Genomic DNA, 19,673 nt, shown 5'->3' on the forward strand with positions numbered 1-19,673 from the left:
CTGCAGCAGCAGCCTTAGCGTTTCATGCCCGTCTCTGGTGTCCGCGCTGATAGCTGCGGCTTGTGCCTGTCTCTGGAGCTTGTTTAGGCGTTGCTCTGAATCCCCTCTCCTCACGCACTCCGAAACAGTGGTCTCTTGCCTCTTAGGCATGTCCAGACTTTTTCCCAGACTCCCTCCCAGCTAGCTGTGGTGCACTAGCCCCCTTCAGACTTGTTCACGGAGCCAACCCCAGTCCTCTCCCTGGGATCCGACCTCTGAAGCCCAGCCTCAGCTCCCAGCCCCCGCCCACCCCAGCGGGTGAGCAGACAAGCCTCTCAGGCTGGTGAGTGCTGGTCGGCACCGATCCTCTGTTGCGGGAATGTCTCCGCTTTGCCCTCTGCTCCCCTGTTGTTGCGCTCTCCTCCATCACTCCATAACTTCGCCACCCCCTCCCCCCGCTACACCCCGTCTCTGCCAGTGAAGGGGCTTCCTAGTGTGTGGAAACTTTTCCTCCTTCACAGCTCCCTCCCAGAGGTGCAGGTCCCATCCCTATTCTTTTGTCTCTGTTTTTCCTTTTTTCTTTTGCCCTACCCAGGTACATGGGGAGTTCCTTGCCTTTTGGGAAGTCTGAGGTCTTCTGCCAGTGTTCAGTAGTGTTCTGTAGGAGTTGTTCCACATGTAGATGTATTTTTGATGTATTTGTGGGGAGGAAGGTGATCTCCAAGTCTTACTCCTCCACCATCTTGAAGGTCCTCTTGTGAGTATTATCTTGATATTTGTTTCTCCAGAAGCTTATCCCATCTGACTAATTTTTAACTTGCATACACTCTTTTGAAAGTAGAGCCATGTTATTTGTTATAAATTTTCTGTAATTTGGCTAGGGAAAACTAAAACAAATGGTAACAATGACTGGTTAATGAATTTTCTTTTACCTGTTTTTTAGATGACATTTATGTTCTCTGGCAAAAACAGATTATTTGATGACAGTGGTAAGATTAGTTAGCTCTAGGTAAAAATTAGTTTCCAGTTGATTGGATGTTTATTTAATGAGAGGGCATTTACTTATATTTTTTTTCCTTAAACATAATTAATTACCTTAAGGAAGTAAATGTAAAAGTACAGAGACAAATGAGTAGACACGCTAGTCGTTTTTTTTTTTTTATAAATTTATTTTATTTACTTTTGACTGTGTTGGGTCTTTGTTGCTGCGCACGGGCTTTCTCTAGTTGCAGCAAGCGGGGGCTGCTCTTCGTTGCAGTGCACGGGCTTCTCATTGTGGTGGCTTCTCTTGTTGCGGAGCACGGGCTCTAGGCTCACAGGCTTCAGTAGTTGCAGCACGTGGGCTCAGTAGTTGTGGCTCGTGGGCTCTAGAGAGCAGGCTCAGTAGTTGTGGCTCACGGGCTTAGTTGCTCCACGGCATGTGGGATCTTCCCAGACCACGGCTCGAACCCATGTCCCCTGCACTGGCAGGCAGATTCTTAACCACTGTGCCACCAGGGAAGCCTGACACGCTCGTCTTTATCAGTGTTTGTTCAAGTGACTGCAGTTCAGAGAAATGGGAATCCAGAATTGAGACGCCTTAGAAATAAATCTTGGCTCATGTGTAATATCTTTAGTTCAAGGATCTGAAAACACGTTACAAGCAATTAAACTTCAGAGTAGAAATGGGAATTCTGTATTGCTTATTGGTTTAAATAAGTCATAGAATTATGATTTGCTTTGGGATCCTAGGAAGTCCTTTCTTTTAGTTCTACAAATTTGTATATCTTAGGTTTCCTGGATTTTTACCTACTCCCTCAAACCAGTTCCAGATCTCATTTCTTCTCATGCCATGTTTCTTAAAAGACTCACTTCTTTTTTACTTCTGACTTGTTCTTCAGTCTCTGTGACCTTTACCCCCATATGTTACTCCATCCTTTCTGACCAAGGTTGCTTGGTCCTCACAGCCCACCCCAGAGGCTGTTTTCAGTCCTTCTCCTGTTTCTTCTCTTTATGCCCTTTGATATCACTGATGATTCAAATCTTTCCTTCCTTTTAAAATGTCTGCCTTTTCATGGTTTGGGGTAAATTATTCTCCCTCATTCTCTTTCTCTGGGTCTCTCATACTTACCTACCCCTTATATGCTAGTTTTCTCAAAAATCTGGTTGCCTTGGCCCTCCTTGTAAGCCATCCCAGTAGACAGATCCACTCCCATGGCTCTGGATGTGATCCACCTCTAGTTCCAACATGCTCCTCAATTCTCAAGTCTGAGACTTTATTTTCAACTTCTCTTCTAGGTAGTCCCACAGGGCCTCAAGCTTAACATTTCAGGAACCCACTGATCATCAGCAGAGAATGTAGTAACAGTTCCCTTCCCCTCTCCCTATATCCTCCCCTCTCCCAGCTTGTCTGCCTCCAATGCCAACACCTCCACCCCCCGAGGTGTCCACGGTAGCAACCTTGAAGTCCTATTGGCTCCTGTTCCTTCCTTCCTCCCTTGTCTGGTCATTCACCAAATCTCCCTGATTCTGCCTCAGCAATGTCTTCACATCTACCTACTTTCCATTCTAGCGGCCTTGGGTCTAGCTTTCTTCATCTTCTGCTTGTACTGGTCCCCTGAGCAGTCTCCTCATTCTGTTCTCTGCTTTCCTGCTGGGGTTATTCTTCTGCAGACAAACCCAGGCATGGCTCATCCTTGGCTCCCAGTTGCTTAAAGGATGTGGTCTCAAACCACATCGCATGTGCCAGCCTACGCACCCAGCATTTTCTCTTCCTGTACCTGCCTAGTGTACCTGCTGAGCCGGACTCACCTCTCCCCTGTCCTATCACTGAATCTTGGCCTAAAAAGCCCTTCTTTTCTCTCTCTGCTAGGGGAAAACTCCTACTCATTCTTCAAGGGACAGTTTAAGTGACATTTTTGTGAACTCTCCCCCAACTCCTCCAAACAGTTAGTCACTCCCTGCTATTACTGGCCACAACACTTTGTAGAAATCTGCTGTCACCATCCTTGTCTCTCAGTCATGTGACATAAGTTTAGGAAGAGAGGGACTATCTCTTCCTCATTTGTCTTATTATTTGTATCCAAATGCTAGCACATCCTGGGCCCTTGATCAAGGTTGGGATATGCACAACTTTTTAAAGTTGAAATATGGTTGATGTAGAATATTATGTTAGTTTCAGGTATTCTACATAGTGATTTGACATTTACATACATTATGAAATGATCACAACACTAAGTCTAGTAATCATCTGTCCCCACACAAAGTTATTACAATATTATTGACCATTTTCCTTATGCTGTATGTTATATCCCCATGGCTTATTTATTTTATAACTGGTGGTTCATACCTCTTAATCCCCTTCAGCTATTTCTTCCTCCCCCTACCTGCCTCCCCTCTGGCAAGCACCTATTTGTTCTATGTATCTATGAGTCTGTTTTATTTTGTTTTTTGGATTCTACATTTAAGTGAGATCATATGGTATTTGTCTTTCTCTATCTGACTTATTTCACAAAGCATAATACCGTCTAGATCCATCCATGTTGTTGCATATTGCAAGATTTCAGTTTTTTATGGCTGAGTAATATCACTTTGTATACATATACTACATATTCTTTATCCATCATCTATCAATGGACACTTAGGTTGCTTCCATATCTTGGCTATTATAAATAATGCAGCAATGAACATTAGTGTACTTATATCTTTTTGAATTAGTGTTTTTGTTTTCTTCAGGTAAAAACCCATAAGTGAAATTCCTGGATCATATGGTAGTTCTATTTTTAATTTTTTGAGGAACCTCCACACTCTTTTCCAACTTACAAATTGGCCACACCAATTTACAGTCTCACTACAGTGCACAAGTACTCCCTTTTCTCCACATCCTTGCCAACACTTTTTATAGTCTTTTTTGATGATAACCATTCTGATAGGTGCGAGGTGGTAATCTCATTGTGGTTTTGATTTGCATTTCCCTGATGATTTGTGACGTTGAGCATCTTTTCATATGTCTGTTGGCAGTCTGTATGTCATTTTTGGAAAAATGCCTATTCAGGTCCTCTGTCTGTTTTTTAATAGAGTTGTTTGGTTTTTTTTGATTTGAGTTGTATGAGTTCTTTGTATATTTTGGATATTAACCCCTTGTTGATTATATTGATTGCAAATATCTTCTCCCGTTGAGTAGGTTGCCTTTTCATTTTGTTGATAGTTTCCTTCTCTGTGCAAAAGCTTTTTAGTTTGATACAGGTTCTATTTGGTTTTATTTTGGTTTTGTAGCCCTTGCCTGAGGAAACAGATCAAAAAGATATTGTAATGACTGATGTCAAAGAGTTTACTGCCTATGTTTTCTTCTAGGAGTTTTTATGGCAGGCCTTGCATTTAAGTCTTTTCATGGCTTTCCATTTTGAGTTTATTTTTGTATATGGTGTGATAAATTAGTTGTTTTTTTTTCAACTTTTAAAAAAATTTATTTATTTTTAATTTACTTTTTTTATGTGGGTAAGCATACAATTTATTTTTCTATGTTCTTGTTTTTTAATATTTTTAATTAATTTATTTTTGGCTGCATTGGGTCTTCGTTGCTGCGCATGGGCTTTCTCTAGTTGTGGTGAGCAGTGGCTACTCTTCATTGCAGTGCACAGGCTTCTCATTGCAGTGGCTTCTCTTGTTGTGGAGCATGGGCTCTAGGTGCATGGGCTTCAGTAGTTGTGGCTCGTGGGCTATAGAGTGCAGGCTCAGTAGTTGCGGCGCATGGGCTTAGTTGCTCCGGGGCATGTGGGATCCTCCTGGACCAGGGCTTGAACCCGTGTCCCCTGCATTGGCAGGCAGATTCTCAACCACTGCACCACCAGGGAAGTCTGATAAATTAGTTTAGTTTGATTCTTTTGCATGTGCCTGTCCAGTTTTCCCCACACTATTTATTGAAGAGGCTGTCTTTTCCCCATTGTATATTCTTGCCTCCTTTGTCAGAGATTAATTGACCATATAAACATGGGTTTATTTCTGGGATCTCAGTTCTGTTCCACTGATTTATGTGTCTGTTTTTGTGCCAGTACCATATTGTTTTGATTACTGCAGCTTTGCAGCATAGTTTGAAATCAGGGAGCATAATACCTCCAGCTTTGTTCTTCTTTCTCAAGATTGCTTTAGCTGTTGAGGGTCTTTTGTGTTTCCATACAAATTTTAAAATTATTTGTTCTAGTTCTGTGAAGAATGCCTTTGGTATTTTGATAGAGATTGCATTGAATCTGTTGATTGCCTGGGGTAGTATGGTCATTTTAACAATATTAATTCTTTCAATCTATGAGTATGATATATCCTTCCATTTGTTTGTGCCACCTTCATTTTCTTTCATCAATGTCTTATAGTTTTCAGAGTATAAGTCTTTAACCTCTTTGGTTAGACTTATTCCTAGGTATTTTATTCTTCGTGATGCCATTGTAAATGGGATTGTTTCCTTAATTTCTATTTCTGACAGTTTGTTATTAGTGTATAGACATGCAGCATATTTCTGTATATTAATTTTGTATCCTACAGCTTTACTGAATTTCTTTATTAGTTCTAGTAGTTTTTTGGTAGCATCTTTAGGGTTTTCTATGTATGTAGTATCATGCCATCTGCAAACAGTGAAGTTTTACTTCTTCCTTTCCAATTTGGATTTCTTTTACTTCTTTTTCTTGTCTAATTGCTGTGGCTAGGACTTCCAATACTATGTTGAATAAAAGCGGCAAGAGTGGGCATCCTTGTCTTGTTCCTGATCTTAGAGGAAATGCTTTCAGCTTTTCATCAAGTTTGCTTTGAGTTTGTCACTTATGGCCTTTATGATGTTGAGGTATATTCCCTCCATATTCACTTTGTTGAGGTTTTTGTAATAAACAGATGTTGAATGTCAAAAGCTTTTTCTGCATTATTGAAAAGATCATATGATTTTTATTCTACAATTTGTTAATGTGGTGTATCACATCGATTGATTTGTGCATATTGAACCATCTTTGTATCCCTGGGATAAGTCCCACTTGATCATGGTATCAAGGTGATGCTGGCCTTGTAGAATGAGTTCAGAAGTGTTCCTTCCTCGAGGAAACAAGATGGCGGAGTAGAAGGACGTGCTCTCACTCCCTCTTGCGAGAACACCAGAATAACAACTAGCTGCTGGACAGTCATCGACAGGAAGACACTGGAACTCACCGAAAAAGATACCCCACATCCAAAGACAAAGTAGAAGCCACAATGAGACGATAAGAGGGGCACAATCACAGTAAAATCAAATCCCATAACTGCTGTGTGGGTGACTCACAGACTGGGGAACACTTATACCACAGAAGTCCACCCACTACAGTGAAGGTTCTGATCCCCACGTCACACTTCCCAACATGGGGGTCCAGCAATGGGAGGAGGAATTCCTAGAGAATCAGACTTCGAAGGCTAGTGGGAATTGATTGCAGGACTTCGACAGGATTGGGGGAAACAGAGACTCCACTCTCGGAGGGCACACACAAAGTAGTGTGTGCATCGGGACGCAGGGGAAGGAGCAGTGACCCCAGGGGAGACTGAACCAGACCTACCTGCTAGTGTTGGAGGGTTTCCTGCAGAGGTGGGGGTTGGCTGTGGCTCACCATGGGGACAAGGACACTGGCAGCAGAAGTTCTGGGAGGCACTGCTTGGCGTGAGCCCTCCCAGAGTCTGTCATCAGCCCCACCAAAGAGCCCAGGTGGGCTCCAGGGTTGGGTTGCCTCAGGCCAAACAACCAACAGAGAGGGAACCCAGCCCCACCCATCAGCACTCAAGCGGATTAAAGTTTTACTGAGCTCTGCCCACCAGAGCAACAGCCAGCTCTACCCACCACTAGTCCCTCCCATCAGGAAACTTACACAAGCCTCTTAGATAGCCTCATCCACCAGAGGGCAGACAGCAGAAGTAAGAAGAACTACAACCCTGCAGCCTGTGGAACAAAAACCACATTCACAGAGAGACAGACAAGATAAAAAGGCAGAGGGCTATGTATCAGATGAAGGAACAAGATAAAACCCCAGAAAAACAACTAAATGAAGTGGAGATAGGCAACCTTCCAGAAAAAGAATTCAGAATAATGATAGTGAAGATGATCCAGGACCTCAGAAAACGAATGGAGGCAAAGATCGAGAAGATGCAAGAAATGTTTAACAAAGACCTAGAAGAATTAAAGAACAAACAAACAGAGATGAACAACACAATAACTGAAATGAAAACTACACTAGAAGGAATCAATAGCAGAATAACTGAGGCAGAAGAACAGATAAGTGACCCGGAAGACAGAGTGGTGGGATTCACTGCTGTGGAACAGAATAAAGAAAAAAGAATGAAAAGAAATGAAGACAGCCTAAGAGACCTCTGGGACAACATTAAACGCAACAACATTCGCATGATAGCGGTTCCAGAAGGAGAAGAGAGAGAGAAAGGACCCGAGAAAATATTTGAAGAGATTATAGTCAAAAACTTCCCTAACATGGGAAAGGAAATAGCCGCCCAAGTCCAGGAAGCTCAGAGAGTCCCATGCAGGATAAAGCCAAGGAGAAACACGCCGAGACACATAGTAATCAAATTGGCAAAAATTAAAGACAAAGAAAAATTATGGAAAGCAGCAAGGGAAAAACGACAAATAACATACAAGGGAACTCCCATAAGGTTAACGGCTGATTTCTCAGCAGAAACTCTACAAGCCAGAAGGGAGTGGCATGATATAATTAAAGTGATGAAAGGAAAGAACCTACAACCAAGATTACTCTACCCCACAAGGATCTCATTCAGATTTGATGGAGAAATCAAAAGCTTTACAGACAAGCAAAAGCTAAGAGAATTCAGCACCACCAAACCAGCTCTACAACAAATGCTAAAGGAACTTCTCTAAGTGGGAAACTCAAGAGAAGAAAAGGACCTACAAAAACAAACCCAAAACAATTAAGAAAATGGTCATAGGAACATGCATATGGATAATTACCTTAAATGTGAATGGATTAAATGCTCCAACCACAAGACACAGGCTTGCTGAATGGACACAAAAACAAGACCCATATGTATGCTATGTACAAGAGACCCACTTCAGACCTAGGGACACATACAGACTGAAAGTGAGGGGATGGAAAAAGATATTCCATGCAAATGGAAATCAAAAGATAGCTGGAGTAGCAATACTCATATCAGTTAAAATAGACTTTAAAATAAAGAATGTTACAAGAGACAAGGAAGGACACTACATAATGATCAAGGGATCAATCCAAGAAGAAAATATAACAATTATAAATATATATGCATGCAACATGGGAGCACCTCAATACATAGGGCAACTGCTAACAGCTATAAAAGAGGAAATCCACAGTAACACAGTAATACTGGTGGACCTTAACACCTCACTTACACCAATGGACAGATCATCCAAACAGAAAATTAATAAAGAAACACAAGATTTAAATGACACAATAGACCAGATAGATTTCATTGATATTTATAGGACATTCCATCCAAAAATAGCAGATTACACTTTCTTCTCAGGTGCGCACGGGACATTCTTCAGGGTGGGTCACATCTTGGGTTGCAGATCAAATCTCAGTAAATTTAAGAAAATTGAAATCATATCCAGCATCTTTTTTGACCACAACGTTATGAGATTAGTAATCAATTACAGGGAAAAAAACGTAAAAGACACAAACACATGGAGGTTAAACAATACGTTACTAAATAACGAAGAGATCACTGAAGAAATCAAAGAGGAAATCAAAAAACACCTAGAGAAAAATGACAATGAAAACACCACGATCCAAAACCTATGGGATGCAGCAAAAGCAGTTCTAAGAGGGAAGTTTACAGCAATACAAGCCTACCTCAAGAAACAAGAAAAATTTCAAAGAAACAATCTAACCTTACACCTAAAGGAACTAGAGAAAGGAGGACAAACAATACCCAAAGTTAGCAGAAGGAAAGAAATCATAAAGATCAGAGCAGAAATAAATGAAAAAGAAACAACGAAAACAATAGCAAAAATCAACAAAACTAAAAGCTGGTTCTTTGAGAAGATAAACAGAATTGATAAACCATTAGCCAGACTCATCAAGAAAAAGAGGGAGAGGACTCAAATCACTAAAATTAGAAATGAAAAAGGAGAAGTTACAACAGACACAGCAGAAATACAAAGCATCCTAAGAGGCTACTACAAGCAACTCTATGCCAATAAAATGGACAACCTGGAAGAAATGGACAAATTCTTAGAAAGGTATAACCTTCCAAGACTGAACCAGGAAGAAATAGAAAATATGAACAGACCAATCACAAGTAATGAAATTGAAACTGTGATTAAAAAGTTTCCAACAAACAAAAGTCCAGGATTAGATGGCTTCACAGGTAAATTCTATCAAACATTCAGAGAAGAGCTAACACCCATCCTTCTCAAACTCTTCCAAAAAATTGCAGAGGAAGGAACACTCCCAAACTCATGCTGTGAGGCCACCATCACCCTGATACCAAAACCAGACAAAGATACTACAAAAAAAGAAAATTACAGACCAATATCACTGATGAATATAGATGCAAAAATCCTCTACAAAATACTAGCAAACAGAATCCAACAACACATTAAAAGGATCATACACCATGATCATGTGGGATTTATCCCAGGGATGCAAGGATTCTTCAATATACGCAAATTAATCAATGTGATACACCATATTAACAAATTGAAGAATAAAAACCGTATGATCATCTCAATAGATGCAGAAAAAGCTTTTGACAAAATCCAACACCCATTTATGGTAAAAACTCTCCAGAAAGTGGGCATAGAGGGAACCTACCTCAACATAATAAAGGCCATATATGACAACCCCACAGCAAACATCATTCTCAATGGTGAAAAACTGAAAGCATTTCCTCTAAGATCAGGAACAAGACAAGGATGTCCACTCTCACCACTATTATTCAACATAGTTTTAGAAGTCCTAGCCATGGCAATCAGAGAAGAGAAAGAAATAGGAGGAATACAAATTAGAAAAGAAGAAGTAAAACTGTCACTGTTTGCAGATGACATGATACTGTACATAGAGAATCCTAAAGATGCCATCAGAAAACTACTAGAGCTAATCAATGAATTTGGTAAAGTTGCAGGATACAAAATTAATGCACAGAAATCTCTTGCATTCCTATACACTAATGATGAAAAATCTGAAAGAGAAATTAAGGAAACACTCCCATTTCCCATTGCAACAAAAAGAATAAAATACCTAGGAATAAACCTACCTAAGGAGACAAAAGACCTGTATGCAAAAAACTATAAGACACTGATGAAAGAAATTAAAGATGATACCAACAGATGGAGAGATATACCATGTTCTTGGATTGGAAGAATCAATATTGTGAAAATGACTCTACTACCCAAAGCAATCTACAGATTCAATGCAATCCCTATCAAATTACCAATGGCATTTTTTACGGAACTAGAACAAAAAATCTTAAAATTTGTATGGAGACACAAAAGACCCCGAATAGCCAAAGCAGTCTTGAGGGAAGAAAACGGAGCTGGAGGATTCAGGCTCCCTGACTTCAGACTATACTACAAAGCTCTAGTAATCAAGACAGTATGGTACTGGCACAAAACAGAAATATAGATCAAAGGAACAGAATAGAAAGCCCAGAGATAAACCCACGCACCTATGGTCAACTAATCTATGACAAAGGAGGCAAGGATATACAATGGAGAAAAGACAATCTCTTCAATTATTAGTGCTGGGAAAGCTGAACAGCTACATGTAAAAGAATGAAATTAGAACACTCCCTAACACCATACACAAAAATGAACTCGAAATGGATTAGAGACCTAAGTGTAAGACTGGACACTATAAAACTCTTAGAGGAAAACATAGGAAGAACACTCTTTGACATAAATCACAGCAAGATCTTTTTTGATCCACTTCCTAGAGTAATGGAAATAAAAACAAAAATAAACAAATGTGACCTAATGAAACTTAAAAGCTTTTGCACAGCAAAGGAAACTATAAACAAGACGAAAAGACAACCCTCAGAATGGGAGAAAATATTTGCAAACAAATCAACGGACAAAGGATTAACCTCCACAATATATAAACAGCTCATGCAGCTCAATATTAAAGAAACAAACAACCCAATCCAAAAATGGGCAGAAGACCTAAATGGACATTTCTCCAAAGAAGACATACAGATGGCCGAGAAGCATGTGAAAAGCTGCTCAACATCACTAATTATTAGAGAAATGCAAATCAAAACTACAATGAGGTATCACCTCACACCAGTTAGAATGGGCATCATCAGAAAATGTACAAACAACAAATGCTGGAGAGGGTGTGGAGAAAAGGGAACCCTCTTGCACTGTTGGTGGGAATGTAGATTGATAACAGCCACTATGGAGAACAGTATGGAGGTTCCTTAAAAAACTAAAAATAGAATTACCATATGATCCAGCAATCCCACTACTGGGCATATACCCAGAGAAAACCATAATTCAAAAAGACACATGCACCCCAATGTTCATTGCAGCACTATTTCCAATAGCCAGGTCATGGAAGCAACCTAAATGCCCATCAACAGACGAATGGATAAAGAAGTTGTGGTACATATATACAATGGAATATTACTCAGCCATAAAAAGGAACGAAACTGAGTCATTTGTAGAGACGTGGATGAATCTAGAGACTGTCATACAGAGTGAAGTAAGTCAGAAAGAGAAAAACGAATATCATATATTAACACATATATGTGGAACCTAGAAAAATGGTACAGATGAACTGGTTTGCAGGGCAGAAGTTGAGACAGAGATGTAGAGAACAAACGTATGGACACCAAGGGCGGAAAGCCGCGAGGGGGTGGGGATGGTGGTGTGCTTAGTTGGGCGATTGGGATTGACATGTATACACTGATGTGTATAAAATTAATGACTAATAAGATGACTAATAAGAACCTGGTATATAAATAAATAAATAAAATTTAAAAATTAAAAAAAAAAGACGTGTTCCTTCCTCCACAGATTTTTGGAGTAGCTTGAGAGTAATAAGTATCAACTTTTCTTTAAATGTTTGGTAGAATTCACCTGTGAAGCCATCTGATCTTGGACTTTTCTTTGTTGGGCATTTTTTTTACCGATTAAATTTCAGTAATTGATCTGTTCATATTTTCTTTTTCTTCTGTCATTATTCAGTTTTGGAGATTGTATGTTTCTAGGAATTTATCCATTTCTTCTAAGTTGTCCATTTTTTTGGCGTCTAATTGTTCGTAGTAATCTCTTATGATCCTTTGTATTTTGGTGGTGTTGGTTGTAACTTTTCTTTCATTTCTGATTTTTTGTTTATTTGGGTCCTCTCTCACTCTCTCTTCAAAGGTGGCCCTGCTGACTCCCGTTGGTGAGGTTAACCCCAACCCTAGCCCTGCCCTGTTGTGCTTTGATGACGTTTCAACTTCCAGTGATGCACTTCCTGCTGAGTCATTTCTGGCTGATGCAATCTCCACTTCCGGTTGTACCACTTGCTATGCTCCCCACCACATGACCGCGAATGAAAGAACCAGATAACAGGGAAACTTCAGGGTGAGAGAATATAAGCAGGAAAAGCTGACCATAGTGCACTGCCATGGCAACTGATTGCTGTGGTACCTTCTACGAGGTTATCCTCTGCCTGCCTTGTGCAATTGAGCAACATTTGTCTGGCATATCTGACAGCTTCATATGATGGCTGGACAACACTCCCATTACACTGCCCATGGATACCCTCTGGGACATCCAACAGGTGAACCAGCAGATGGCCATCCTTGCTCTGATTCTTTATTATTTCTCTATTTCATTTATTTCTGCTCTGATCTTTATTGTTTCTTTTCTGTCCCCTAACTGTCAGTCTGTGTGTGTCTTTCGATCTGAAGTGAATCCCTTGTAGGCAGCGTAAATTTGGGTTTTGTTTTTGTATTCATTCAGCTACTCTATGTCTTTTGATTGGAGCATTTAGTCCATTTACATTTAATTATTGATAGGTATGTACTTATTGCCATTTTGTTAATTTTTTTTAAAAGTTTTTTGTTCCTTTCTTTTTCTTTTGCTCTCTTCCCCTGTGATTTGATGACTGTCTGTAGTGTTACGGTTGAATGCCTTTCTTATTTTGTGTGTGTGTATCTATTATTATATATTTATATATATATTTGATATATATATGTGATTATTTTAAGTTGCTGATCTCTTAAGTTTGAATGCATTCTAATCACCCTACATTTTCATTCCCCACCTACCACGGTTTATGTTTTTGATGTCATATTTTACATCTTTTTGTTTTGTGTATCTCTTAACTACATATTGTGATATAGATGATTTTACTACTTTTATCTTACAGCCTTCCTACTAGCTTTATACATTGTTGACTTACTACCTTCACTGTATGTTTAGCTTTACCAGTGAGATCTTTCCTTTCATAATTTTCATATTTCTAGTTGTATCCTTTTCTTTTTCACCTAGAAAAATTCCTTTAACATTTCTTTTAAAGCCGGTTTAATGGTGCTAAGCTCTTTTAGCTTTTGCTTATCTGTAATCTTTATCTCTCCTTCAAATCCAAATGATAACCTTGATGGGTAGAGAATTTTTGGTTGTAAGTTTTTTCCTTTCATTGCTTTGAATATATTGTGTCACTCCCTTCTGGCCTGCAAAGTTTCTTCTGAAAAGCCAGCTGATAATCTTATGGGAATTCCCATGTATGTAACTAGTTGCTTTTCTCTTGCTTTTTTAATATTCTCTCTTTATCTTTAATTTTTGCCATTTTAATTACAGTGTGTCTTGGTGTGGTCCTCTTTGGGTTGATTCTGTTTGAGACTACTCTCTGTGCTTCCTGGACCTGCATGTCTTTTCTTTCCAAGGTTAGGGAAGTTTTCAGCTATTATTTCTTCAAATATTTTCTCTGCCCCTTTCTCTCTCTCTTCTCCTTCTGGGATCCTTATAATGCAAATGTTATTACACTTGATGTTATACCAGAGGTCTCTTAAACTATCCTTATTTTTTTTTTTAATTCTTTTTTCTGTTCAGCTTCGTAATTTCCACTACTCTGTCTTCTGGTTTATAGTTCCTCTGTACCATCTAATCTACTGTTGATTCCTTCTAGTGTATTTTTAATTTCAGTTATTGTATTCTTTAGCTGTGTTTGGTTCTTCTTTATATTCTCTAACTCTTTGTTGAAATTCTTACTGTGTTCATCCATTCTTCTCCCAAGTTCAGTGAGCATCTTTATGATTATTACCTTGAGCCCTTTGTTGGATAGATTGCTTATCTCCACTTCCTTTAGTTCTTTTTCTGAGGTTATGTCTTGTTCCTTCATTTGGAATATATTCCTCTGTCTCCTCATTTTGCCCAATTCTCTGTGTTTATTTCTGTGTGTTAGGTACATCAGTTACATTTTCCAATCTTGGGGAAGTTGCCTTATGTAGGAAATATCCTTTAGGGCCCAGCAACACACTCCCCTCTGGTCACCAGAGCTGTATGCTCTAGTGGTGCCCCCTTTGTGGACTGCATGTGTCCTTCTGTTGTGGCAGGGCTGACTACTGTGGGCATGTTGGTAGGTGGAGCTGGCCCCTGGCCAGGCTGGCTGGGAGGCCATTCCTCATGCAGTTGTTGCAAGTCCACTGGAGGGCAGGGTAAGCTTCCCATGTGGTTTGCCATACAACCTGGGAGTTGCAAGGCTGCTGCCGGCCTGCTGGTGGGCAGTGCCAGGTCCCTATGTGGCTTGATGCTTGATTGAATGAATCTACGTGTGAATGTAATCAGTGTGGAGCTGAGAAGGGCCTTAGGATGATCCCGTATCATCCTGACCATGCTGTTAAAGGCACTTCCCTTGTCTTGTTGGGGTTATTTATCTCCACCTGTGGTTATACTCTCCACCAGGAAAAGGAGAAACTGTATGTGGAACTAAAGCACATCCTGGCCCGGCAGCCTGGGCCTGAGGCTGCAGAGCAGCTACAGATCTACCGCCACACGCTGCGGGAGAAGACCAAGCAGCTTAAAGTAAGTGGTAGCCTCTGCTCCTTCCTGGCTGAAGGACAGACACACTCTGGGGAATACCCGTGGACAAGTCTACTGCCTCAGCACAAGGAGCCAGTCTCCCAAATTCTGTCCTCCTTTGATATCAGCTTTTTTAGTGCTCCAGTCCCGGGAGGCACAGGGCAAGCCTTAAAGCTACCCCTCCGCTCCTAAGCTAATAGACTCCCACTAAACAGGGAGATGAACAAGTGGAGAAAGAGCTAGGGAGAGGATGATGGCAATGGGATAGAAATTTGGGGAACAAAGTTTGTATAGATTATCTCAAGATGATTTAGAGGATTCGGATGGTGGGAAAGAACAGAGGGAATATTTTAACACCGTTGCCCACTGAAGCAGATCATTGTGTCAAAGCAGGTTTTTACTATTCATTCCGCCTGAAATACATGTACACAAAACACAGGCTACTCCCCAGTCCCCAGGAACCTTGCTTCATGACCATCTATGAAATAAGAAGCCATGAAAGGGAAGTAAAATCATTTTAGGATTCTGTTAGCGTAAGTTCCCTTCTAAGTGACATAAGAACATCAGCTGGGGAGATGGAATGTTTTAGTATTATTTGTACTTTTTTAAAGTTTTCTCAAAAACTGTATGTTCCCACTATATCCTCAGCTTTACCTCCTAAAAAGTACTTAGATATTCTTGGCATGTTAGGGAAGCCTTATACACACACATGCACAGAATGTAGCACATGCCAGCTGAATTCTCGCACTTTCCTGTGCAATGATGGTAATAATCATTGCCTTTCTGCCTGGAGTAAAATAGATGCCACGCTACTAATATAGTACTAATCCTTTCGCAAATAGAATGTTGTAAAATCACATCCTTTTACTTAAAAAAGGCAGATGAAACAAATGTAATGAGAGCATTAATTTTCAACTTATCACTGTAAGCATTCATTTTACATGAGTATCCTGAGACATAATTTGAGTTTTGCAGGAGGCATAATCTTTTGATTATTTTTATCCCTTTAAACAATTGAATATATCAAATAAAATAAAAACTTATTTTCTCAGGGGTGGGTGTAAATTAGAAAAGCACATGTCTTTACACTACTCTCAGATAGGCATACTTAGCGCTGGATTGTATTCAGTGGTTCATAGGAGACTTTTGTTACTTTAAACCTTTATCTGAGGATATCCAGATTTTTGCTCTGAATGACATGTGACCCTTGGTGGAAGATTCAGGGGTGGATAATACCAAGCCTGTCCACCAGTTTGTCCTCATTATCTGGGCTGTTTTAGAAAATTCCACATTCATTGTTTGGAAACAAGGTCTTTGTTCCTAAGAGTTTAACTATTTTTTTTTTTAACATCTTTACTGGAGTAAGATTGCTTTACAATGGTGTGTTAATTTCTGCTGTATAGCAAAGTGAATCAGCTATACATATACATATATCCCCATATCTCCTCCCTCCCACCCTCCGTATCCCACCCTCTAGGTGGTCACAAAGCTCCGAGCTGATCTCCCTGTGCTATGCAGCTGCTTCCCACTAGCTATCTATTTTACATTTGGTAGTGTATATATGTCAGTGCTACACTCTCGCTTCATCCCAGCTTAACCTTCCCCCTCCCGTGTCCTCAAGGCCATTCTCTACGTCTGCGTCTTTATTCCTGTCCTGCCCCTAGGTTCATCAGAACCTTATTTTTTTAGATTCCATATATATGTGTTAGCATACAGTATTTGTTTTTCTCTCTGACTTACTTCACTCTGTATGACAGACTCTAGGTCCATCCACCTCACTACAAATAACTCAATTTCGTTTCTTTTTATGGCTGAAGACAGTTTTTCTTCCAACATGAAAATCATATTCTTTAGCTCATGATAACATCGTCAGAATCCTTTTCACAGCAGTTAAGAGGAAAGAGTTCAGAAGCAGACGAACACTCGAAAGATAAAGATCCGCCTTTTATGCAAATTTTTTAAAAATGCAGAGCTAGACGGAAAACAAATCAAATCTATTGCATGCCCCTTAGGACAGTAGCCTCCCTTTTTTCCCCTTGGTTTTTTTGGGGGTACCCCTCGCTTTAGTGTGCTCTACACATCCGTTTAGGTGAGTAAATTCCCTCTTTCCCTGTCCAGCCTGAAACCAGTAGCATCTACTGAACGCAGCAGTGCAAGAGGCAGGTAATTAGGCTTCCTATTAGATCCCCTCGCATGCAGCACACCCTCCCTGCAGATGTCATAGCCCCCGCTTCTTAGAGGTAAGTCCCAGTGCTGGGATAAAGAGAGAACCTGTGAATAGTCCCAAAGGGCACAGTGAAGAGGTGATTGACATTCAGCAGAACAGCAACCTTGGAAAACATATAAATTGAATACCTACTGAGTGGTGGTGGCGGCAGGATGATTCTGAGTAGTTTTTACAGTAATCCTCAGATGAATCACGCTCCCTCGTAATGACTTTTCTGAATGCTTTATTAGAAAAAGGCTTTAAAAGCAATTTTATGCTGTACGTCTGGGAGTTTTTCTGTTTCGACTCACAGTGTTCTTGAACCACATTACACCATTCATATGTGAGCCTGTGCCTCATGGTTCTCCTTTAAAGCAGGGGAATGAGGTTCCATTGTTTGCCACTGGATTATGAGTCTTCAGACCTCCGTCAGACTTTTACCCAGATACAGACCTTGAACTGGTAGAAGTGTGCGGGTTAACTGTTAAACCTGGGCATGGTTTTGTATCTCTAGCCTCACTGAGGTAAGTGGCCGCAAATTAAAAAGATTTTTCAGAAAAGGATATTGTCTCACCGCGTATCTTCTGTTAATGCTGCTTTATTTGTCACGCTAGGTTTTGTCTTCAGAATTGAATATGTATGAATCACAGAGCCAAGAATATAAGTATGAGATTGAGAAACTTAGCAATGAACTGCTGAACTTAAAGAAGAAATACCTTGCTCAGAAACGTAAAGAATACATTCAGAAGTAAGAATTAGTCAAATGTTCTAGTTTTGTTGTGCCTATTAACTCCTGATAAGAAAATAATTGCAGACAGTCACAGAGTCACAGACTTCACTGGGGTAAACTAAGTCAGGGGTGAGCAAATTACTTTCTACAGGTCCCTCAGTGGGCTGGTGTCAGAGCAAGATGGGTGTCTCCTCTGATACTGAGACCCCTCCTTAGGACCCTAACAGGGATTCATTAATATCAGCTCACCGGTGGACCTCGTGTGGAGCAGAGGAAACCTAGTGTGATTTTTTTTCCCCACACTGTTCTCACGGTTTGGAGATAATCATTCCATAACTATGTCTGCAAAGGAGGTTCACGATTAGCCTTGTATGGGCTGAAGCATATTCACATTTAAAACCACTGTAATTATGAGCAGTTCACAAGTAATTTTCACCTATGTTTTAGATAAACTGTCTCTGAACCATTTCTATGTCTAGTACCTGACTTCAGTATCTGCTGTAGGGTATCGGCATGAGCATTCTTCTAGGAGATGGTAATGCAGATACCAGGTGAATATTTTGGGTTTCAGGATGCCTACATGTTGAAGAGTAAATGTTCTCTTCACTTTGTTATTGTTTGCCTAATCCTGGGGTGAGTGAGTGGGCCCAGGTGAATCATCAGGTTTGAACCTTGGCTGTGTGCATTGCCCAAATCATCTTGTTCATTCTGTAGAGGCTCACATTGTGAGTTGAAAGTCAGGATTGGTATTTCATCCACATGGGCGTTTCAAGGACATGGTGAAACAGGGTTTGAACGCATCCACCAATAATCCATTAGTGGCAAACAGCTACTTAAAGTAGCTGGATGTGAATTCATTTGCCAGTAAAAATCTATCCTTTTTGTAAATCAGAATATTCCCCCATTCCACATTTAGATGCCAGTTCCTTGGTAGACTAAAATATTGCTAAAAACTATAGCTAATTTAGATGGGTCTGGCTTAATGTGTGGGTCTAGCAACTATCTGATTCAGAATCACTGTTGAGATTTATTAAACATGCAGGTTCCTAGGCCCAATTTCCAGATATTTGGATTCAGCAGGTTCTGGATGGGCCTTAAAAATCTGCAGTTTACTTGCTCTCTAGGTGAATTCCATGCACACTGATGTTTGAGAACCACTGATATTAATGATGTGAATTGAATGAATGTTGGAGTAGAAACACTGTAGTTTTCTTTCAGGACACCAAATTTGTGCTTATGAAATGTCATGTCTAGTTTCCATGTGAGGCAGTTGTCTAGCTCTGTGGCCTTCAAACTTTCTGAGTGTGCACCCTTATCAGAAAAACAGTTTTGAACTTGCAGCCCCCCTAATATATATGCATATAGTTTTTAAAATTAAAAAAATACTATTTTGGAATAGTTTTTTACCTCCAGTATATTTTAATTTATAAAGTACACACAAATACTATCGTCACTTTGTGAGTAATTATTAGTAAAGAATGATTTTTAATTTTCAAAGATAAAATATTGAATCTCTAATATCTTCTTGCCACTTGCCAACAGGTCATCCCACTCATCTTGTAGAGTTCACGCATTCCATTTTGGAGACCAGTGGTCCAGTTGAAACAGTTATAAACAGCTGGCTTGGCTAAACAGTTAATTGCCTTCCTAGAGCTCATTAACTCCCCTGCCTTGGCCCTGGGATTTGGCCTAGTTTCCATTGACCTTACTGATCCCCCGGCCAGGCACACACAGTTTTCGGGACACAGGGAGCATGCTGACAG

The 19,673-nt window shown here is 40.1% G+C and overlaps 1 protein-coding gene across 1 annotated transcript in view; it reads left to right on the forward strand.

The window, feature by feature from the left end:
* CFAP58 (cilia and flagella associated protein 58) overlaps nt 1–19,673 on the forward strand; it is a 109,483-nt gene that overhangs the window by 87,468 nt on the left and 2,342 nt on the right. Inside the window, exons 17-18 of the mRNA XM_068547909.1 lie at nt 14,858–14,977; nt 17,795–17,928. Coding sequence (XP_068404010.1) covers nt 14,858–14,977; nt 17,795–17,928 — 254 coding nt within the window. The remainder of the gene's footprint in view (nt 1–14,857; nt 14,978–17,794; nt 17,929–19,673) is intronic.

This window comes from Eschrichtius robustus, chromosome 7 (assembly GCF_028021215.1).
Source record: "Eschrichtius robustus isolate mEscRob2 chromosome 7, mEscRob2.pri, whole genome shotgun sequence".
Lineage (NCBI taxonomy): Eukaryota > Metazoa > Chordata > Mammalia > Artiodactyla > Eschrichtiidae > Eschrichtius > Eschrichtius robustus.